Below are 8,077 nucleotides of genomic sequence, written 5' to 3' on the forward strand. Positions count from 1 at the left end.
TGTAAACATGAGTAGCATACAATAGTATATGAACAACAGAGAGCATGGTCAACTCCAGGCTCAATGTTGCATATGAGACTGTCCTTCCCTAAACTAGACAATGTGTTACATAATGTTCCATGATTAAACTCAGCATCTAAGTGATATGGAACTTTTAATGTCCTTCTCAACTTCTGTCACAGTATGGAACTTCTGATGAAATCCATTGTGTTCGTACATAATGGCTCTTGACACACAGTCTCATCTGAGCCATGCAGGAGAAGATTTTCCTTGGGATTTAAGCTATGCACATGAATGCAGTCATGGCCCCTGAGGGAGAAAACATGATCTCAAATCATGTTTTCAAAAATATGCTGATGAAAACATTTCAGAGCTCAGATGTAGAGCCTGAGGCCAGAATTTTCCCTATGTATCTAGGGAGCCTGACATAGGAAGAATGGAAAGGAACTGTGAATATAATAAGTGAATCTCCAGACAGTAGTACCTTTCAAACAGACACATAGGTGAAGCTGTATGTGTGATGTCTTTCTACATCAGAAACGGATTTCACAACAGCTCCATCTTAGATCCTAACAGACATGAAGAAGCTCTGTGTTTTCACTATTTCATTTTTGTTTCTGAAGTTTTCTCTCATCTTGTGCTGTTTGACTGAACCAAGCTGCTTTTGGAGGATAAAGAATAGTGAAGATAATGATGGAGATTTGCAAAGGGAGTGTCATTTTTACATTTGGGCAACTGAAAAATCTTATACTAAGAGTAATTTTTTAAATTTTGTTTCAAATTTTAGGTAAGTCGTTAACTATATTTCCTCTATCAATGTCACTAGTTTGAAATATTTACCTGTATACACAATCTGTGGGTTCTGTTCTCTTCCTCACCATGTAACTTTAAGAATCCCTGAAAATGAATTTTATATCAATTTCTATTTTAATTCTTCGAAATCTGTCACAGTTTAGTAGAGTTTTAGTGCAATTATACTCCAGTTCACAGGACTGGACAATGAAAAGGTCTGGATTCTTTCTTTTGAGTCTTTGTTGATAATATATGTTGAAAGATATCTTTTCATCTGCCTTGAAGTCACAATCCCCTCTTTTGTCTAGAACTCAATATGAAGAGACTGCATCACTGCCTATATTCAATTGTCTGCCCACGCCTCATTATGATCATCCATCTAAATGCATTCATAAAAGTGTTACCTAATTCTGGTTTCCAACAGATGAACATGCATTGTTTCATTGAAATATTTGTGTATGTTGTTGGTCTACTATACCTGGCTAAATGTATAACATTACTTATATACTTGTGAATATACATATACTTTGCTTCATAAAATAGTCTTTAAATGAGCCTCTTCCTGCAATCCTGAATTTGATACTGAATGTGGAAAAAGAATGCTAGATTATATTCAATTACCAGACTAATCTTTTTATTCAATTACACAAATGCACAAGCACAGATTTGGCTTATTATCACTATCAGATACAAGGTCAATATTTCTATTAATCTCTCAGTAATTTTAACATTATTTAGTAGTTAATGTTTATTCACAATTCCTTTCCATTCATCCTATGTCATGTTCCCTGGATTCATAGGGAAAATTCTGGACTTAATCTCTACATCTGAGGTCTGACAAGATAAATCTAGGAGAATCATAGTACTTCTTGTGGAAAAGAACCTGTTCTCAATGTGGGTATTAGGTCTGAGATACAATGAGTGAGATGTTATCATTTGTGGCTGCAGATTATGAGGGAACGAGTGTTGAAACTTTTTTTTTACAAAATAGAAATAGTAAGAACACACTAAAAGGTAACATTAACTTGATGTGTACAATACCCTAAAGGATAATATTCTGGTCATATGGTATAACGTGTCATTTTGTATATATATCTTGAAATGGATAAATAAGATTAAATAAAATATATCCTAAAATAATTAGTCTGGCCGGGCGGTGGTGGCTCACGCCTTTAATCCCCGCACTTGGGAGGCAAATTTAACATATCTCATATTACAAACCTTACAGTATTTGAAATTTCATGTTTCAAACATCTCCCTTATCATCACTATGCCTTGTTTTAGAATTACAGCAAGTGAATATGCGCTTCTTCTGGTAATGTTTTTTGCTACCGATGAGATCAACAAGAATCCTTATCTTTTACCCAACATGACTTTGATGTTCTCCATCATTGGTGGAAACTGTCATGATTTATTGAGAAATCTGGATCAAGAATATACACAAATAGATGGACATATGAATTTTGTTAATTATTTCTGTTATTTAGAAGATTCATGTACCATAGGTCTGACAGGACCATCATGGAAAACATCCTTAAAACTGGCAATGCATTCTTCAATGCCATTGGTAAGAAATTGTGACACTGAATGGGTTAAGAAAATTAAATTACATTTACAGGTGCCTACAAGAAAACTTGGAAAGAATGCATTTGTGGGTGTGCTGCTACACAAATACACACACATACATACACATTATATATATATGAATTAAATAATCAGTTCATAGATGTACTGTGCATCCAGGTAAAATTGTGTTCTAGGAATTTTAGACTTATTCAGAAATAGTCTAGAATTTAATAGGAATAATACATGATGTGTATAGTACAATCTTACTTTTCTTATCTAGAGTTCTGGAAGGTGAGTAGCATTAAATGTATATGAGTCTAAATATCCTAATAATCATATTCCTCATTGGAAGTTTCATCCTGTCTTCTACATCCTTTAGGTTTTCTTTGGACCATTTAATCCTAACCTACGCGACCATGACCGGCTGCCCCATGTCCATCAGGTAGCCACCAAGGACACACATTTATCACATGGTATGGTCTCCTTGATGTTTCATTTTAGATGGACTTGGATAGGACTGGTCATCTCAGATGATGATCAGGGTATTCAGTTTCTCTCAGATGTAAGAGAAGAGAGCCAAAGGCATGAGATCTGTTTAGCTTTTGTTAATATGATCCCAGAAAACATGCAGATATACATGACAAGAGCTACAATATATGATAAACAAATTATGACATCTTCAGCAAAGGTTGTTATCATTTATGGTGAAATGAACTCTACTCTAGAAGTCAGCTTTAGAAGATGGGAAGATTTAGGTGCTCAGAGAATCTGGGTCACAACCTCACAATGGGATGTCATCACAAATAAAAAAGAATTCACACTTAATCTTTTCCATGGGACTATTACTTTTGCACACCACAGAGTTGAGATTCCTAAATTAAGGAATTTTATGCAAACAATGAACACAGTTAAATACCTAAAAGATATTTCTCATACTATACTGGAATGGAACTATTTTAATTGTTCAATCTCCAAGAACAGCAGTAAAATGGATCATATGACATTCAACAACACATTGGAATGGACAGCACTGCACAGCTATGATATGGCCATGAGTGATGAAGGTTACAACTTGTATAATGCTGTTTATGCTGTGGCCCACACCTACCATGAACACATTCTTCAACAAGTAGAGTCTCAGAAAAAGGCAGAACACAAAAGACATTTCACTGTTTGTCAGCAGGTAAAGACTTACATTTCATTATGCTTATATATATCAATGTGATCTTTTAAATGGACCCAGAGGAACAACTGTACATTTGTTAGAGATTATTCTCTCAGTGCAATGATTTGTATACTGCAAAAACCCCTAATGATTCATTTACATGGATGAATTTCACCCACAAAGATAATATTTAATAAGAGACCATGCATTTTTAGGAATACCAGTGAGTTTTGTGAAAAGGTGTCTCACATTTCAACCAAATGAGTTCAAAATTTAGAATAGGAGCCAAGAGTTTTATCATAAAAGCCTTAAGTGATGACTAGACTAGAATTTTTTGCTGAAGAAAAGTTTTTCAGAAATTGATACATGTATGTGCTGTGGTTATTATTTAGCCATTTAAATTAACAATATACAAAAACATAAATTACGAAGACTGCACATTTTATTAAATTTGTGTTAATTTTATATGAGTATACTGTATGTACGTGAAAATAATTTGTTTATTTTCACAATTTCCAGATATTCAGACTTCCCCTTCATTCTCTCATACATGGCTTCACTTAAAAGAATTTTTATTGACAAGAATGTTCACACAGACACACACACACACACAGTTACTTGTTATCTAGTAATCATTTTTTCTAGCACATTTTATCTTTATCATTAATATTAAGTATATAAGTTTTCAGTTATCAATGAGGTATACTATATTTTTCTACACACATTTATTTCAATACAGCTGTCTCTTCTGAAAGTCATTAAGAAATTGGGGAATTCTTAATTTTGCGTTACCTTTATTGATATTGTAAGCATGCATCTCTTCTAGGTGTCCTCCTTGATGAAAACCAGGGTATTTACGAACCCTGTTGGAGAACTGGTGAACGTGAAGCATAGGGAAAATCAGTGTACAGAGTATGATATTTTCATCATTTGGAATTTTCCACAAGGCCTTGGATTAAAAGTGAAAATAGGAAGCTATATACCTTGTTTTCAAAAGAGTCAACAACTTCATATATCTGATGATTTGGAATGGGCCATGGGAGGAACAGCAGTGGGTATAACATAATTTTTTCAGGTTATGTGTATTTTAAAATATAACACTCTGTGGTTAAGACCAATTGCTACTCTTGCAAAAGACCATCCTAAATTGCAATATTCAAAATTTGATAATGCTCAATTTCATGTAAATCTGGTAGTAGATGGATCACTGGCCTCTGGAATCCATGTTCAATAGTACCCAAATACCTGTTCACCTACAATGCAGGGATATATTTAATGATTTTAAAGTATAATGTATATGTACATATGATTAATGAAAAGTTTGTAACTATATATCATCCATGGGATATTTTTTTGGTTCTGTGCAAACATATCTATAGCCTAATTAAGTATATCACGCAGTCGTGAACATAAATGTTTCTCCAGATTCAAGGTTTTAGCTTTTTAATTTATATATTTTGTATTGTTTTTTATTTATTTATTTACATTTCAATTGTTATCCCCCTTCGTGATTTCCCCTCCTCCGTGGGGTATAGCCTTATCTGGCATCAGTGGGAGAGGAATCGCTTTGGCCTGTGAAGGCTTGATGCCCCAGCACAGGGGAACGCTAGAGTGGTGAGGCAGGAGTGGATGGGTAGGGAGCTCCCTCATAGATGCAGAGAAAAGAGAGAAAGGGATAGTGTGTTCAAGGTTTTCTTTTACACTTAGGAATACTTCATTAATTTTATGGGTGTCTTCTATAACATATTTTGTTCGTAGTCATAAAACTACTCTTTCTTGATTTACCCTTCCTTCACCCTCCATACACCACAGTATTCTTTTTTGTAATTTATAAATCATGGAAGAAATACTTGTGCCACCTAAACATTCTTTTTGGATTGATCAGTTTAGGAAGGAAAATTTTATAATTGCTACAACCTGAATGTTACATATAAAATATTACACTATACAGTAATTTTTGTGTGACATTCAGAGTGTTGCAGGGTAATATGAATAAAAATATGCCTGATACTGTTAAGTGATACTGGGTATCAGAGGAATATGTATAGCACTTCTGTTAGTGTCCCATATATCAATTTATAGGTCATTATTCATATGACAAATACATGAAATACACACTCACATGCATATTATATAACATTTATGCACTGCCTCAGGTTCCCTCCTCTGTGTGTGGTGTGATGTGTTCTGCTGGATTCAGGAAAATTCAACAGAAAGAAACAGCAGACTGCTGCTTTGATTGTGTTCATTGCACAGAAAATGAGATTTCCTATGAAACAGGTACATGCTTGCATGCAGAATAAAAAATGCTGAATTTGAATACCTTCTGTTTCCAAACTAGAAACACGAAATGGCCTAGATGCAAACTGAAGACCTAGACTCTCCATGATTCAGAACGTAAGCAGTTATATAATGTCAACTTCTTCTGGACTCAGCAAATTACTTCCAATATCTTCCTCAGTCAAGGCATTTCTCTCACAATATGATGGTTACTGATTTTATATTATATATAAAGTGTTTAGGGGGACCTACCTGTACAAAAATTTTTTAAAGAAACATTTTAGATGTAATCTATGCATATGTTTATTTTTCTTTGATTCATTGTACGTAGATATTTGATTACCTGATGTGTCCACAATCTTTCCCTCCATCACCAAGCTTACTCTGTGAAAAAGATCAGATGCGCAGGGTAACAGTTGTTGTTTAATAAAATATATTTTAATAGGTTTAATGGACAAATGATTAAGTATTTCCTGTCAAAGGATTAGAACATGAGTGCAGGTTTCAATAATGGAACAAGAGATGGGCTAGTGCTTAGCTAAGAATAGAGGGAGGAATGTTAACATCCATGAACTTCATGCCATGTAGCTTGAAATGCGTATTTGCAGAGTAAGAGATTGTAAAACAATGAGAGGGACTTCCATAGGTCTATGACGTCTACAGCTTCAAGAATGAAAATATTCCTTTTTGCAAATAGTGTTTAAATGAGGAATTGTATGTTCTGGTTCCTATGTGAAGACACAGACAAAGACACAAACCACAGAGTAAACAAATCATATGATGCATTTCATCAACTTACACCAGTACTGATGTAAGCACACTACCTTTGTCTGTGAATAATGTATTTATGTTTGGAGGAATTAAATATTCTGAGATTATTACTATTAGTCACCATTTTTTTTATTTTTATTTAATAAGTATTTTTTTCTGTTGTGCTTCCTCTGTTGCTGTTTTTTTTGATGACAAACATAGGTTAGTACAGAGCAATCTTAAGTTAGTGGTTCTATAGCAAATAGGAACGGAATAGATGCTCAACACCAAAATGTTTATCAATATTTCCTATGAATAATACAAATGTAAAATTATTTCCTATGTAATTATGATATCGTATAAGGGTTTATGTCCATTTACCAGCAGATATGGAACAGTGTGAGAGGTGTCCAGATGATAAGTATGCCAACATAGAGCAAACCTACTGTCTCTCAAGAACTGTATCATTTCTGGCTTATGAAGATCCACTGGGGATGGCTCTACGCTGCATGGCACTGTCCTTCTCGGCCATCACAATTCTAGTCCTTGTCACATTTGTGAAGTACAAAGATACTCCCATTGTGAAGGCCAATAACCGCATTCTCAGCTACATCCTGCTCATCTCTCTAGTCTTCTGCTTTCTCTGCTCGCTGCTCTTCATTGGACATCCCGACCAGGTTACCTGTATCTTGCAGCAGAGCACATTTGGCATATTTTTCACTGTGTCTGTTTCTACAGTGTTGGCCAAAACAATAACTGTGGTCATGGCTTTCAAGCTCACTACTCCAGGAAGAAGAATGAGAGGGATGTTGGTAACAGGGGCTCCTAAGTTGGTCATTCCCATTTGTACCCTAATCCAACTTGTTCTCTGTGGAATCTGGTTGGTAACATCTGCTCCCTTTATTGACAGAGATATACAATCTGAACATGGGAAGATGGTCATTCTTTGCAATAAAGGCTCTACCATTGCCTTCCACGTTGTCCTGGGATATTTGGGCTCCTTGGCTCTGATGAGCTTCACTTTGGCTTTCATGGCTAGGAACCTTCCTGACACATTCAATGAAGCCAAGTTCCTAACTTTCAGCATGCTGGTGTTCTGCAGTGTCTGGATCACCTTCCTTCCTGTCTACCACAGCACCAGCGGGAGGTTCATGGTGGTTGTGGAGGTTTTCTCAATCTTGGCTTCTAGTGCAGGGTTGCTAATGTGTATCTTTGTCCCAAAGTGTTATGTTATTTTAGTTAGACCAGATTCAAATTTTATACGTAAGTACAAAGATAAATTCCATTATTGAAATATTCATACTATGAAAATGTTAAATGATACTCAACATATTTTTTCTTTGTCTTAACAAAATTAGTAACTAATCTTATAAAAATTTAAATAATATACAAATTTTAACTTAGAAACAGTACAGAACTGTCTATCGTAATACCAATTACAAAACTTTGGTGAAAAATGGTTTCATTCATAAGGACACAATTCTGAAGATATTGAGAACCAGGAATCTCAACTGAGGATATGCT

The 8,077-nt window shown here is 34.9% G+C and overlaps 1 protein-coding gene across 4 annotated transcripts; it reads left to right on the forward strand.

Moving 5' to 3' along the window:
* Positions 1–578: 578 nt before the first annotated feature.
* On the forward strand, positions 579–7,845 carry LOC147004446 (vomeronasal type-2 receptor 116-like). Of its 4 annotated transcripts, none has more exons than XM_085837500.1 (6): positions 579–787; positions 2,077–2,359; positions 2,738–3,541; positions 4,350–4,574; positions 5,680–5,803; positions 6,938–7,845. In XM_085837500.1, exons 1-6 carry the CDS (start codon positions 579–581, stop codon positions 7,843–7,845), a joined length of 2,553 nt encoding a protein of 850 aa, XP_085693626.1. The 4 variants fall into 4 exon arrangements, with proteins under 4 accessions (XP_085693626.1, XP_085693627.1, XP_085693625.1 ...); XM_085837501.1 differs by having other exon boundaries at positions 6,941–7,845; XM_085837499.1 differs by having other exon boundaries at positions 4,350–4,573; positions 5,673–5,803; positions 6,941–7,845.
* The last annotated feature ends 232 nt before the right edge of the window (positions 7,846–8,077 follow it).

The sequence above is a fragment of the Mus caroli genome, unplaced genomic scaffold, assembly GCF_978045245.1.
Source record: "Mus caroli unplaced genomic scaffold, Mus_caroli_1 scaffold_5, whole genome shotgun sequence".
In the NCBI taxonomy this organism is placed as follows: Eukaryota; Metazoa; Chordata; class Mammalia; order Rodentia; family Muridae; genus Mus; species Mus caroli.

What these genes read in the sequence shown, in the direction of transcription:
- LOC147004446 (XM_085837499.1), top strand. Translation starts at nt 579, where the DNA reads ATGAAGAAGCTCTGTGTTTTCACTATTTCATTTTTGTTTCTGAAGTTT. An exon ending in TGCATTCTTCAATGCCATTG is followed by an intron (nt 2,360 to 2,737) that starts GTAAGAAATTGT and finishes TACATCCTTTAG; the next exon opens with GTTTTCTTTGGACCATTTAA. An exon ending in ATTTCACTGTTTGTCAGCAG is followed by an intron (nt 3,542 to 4,349) that starts GTAAAGACTTAC and finishes CATCTCTTCTAG; the next exon opens with GTGTCCTCCTTGATGAAAAC.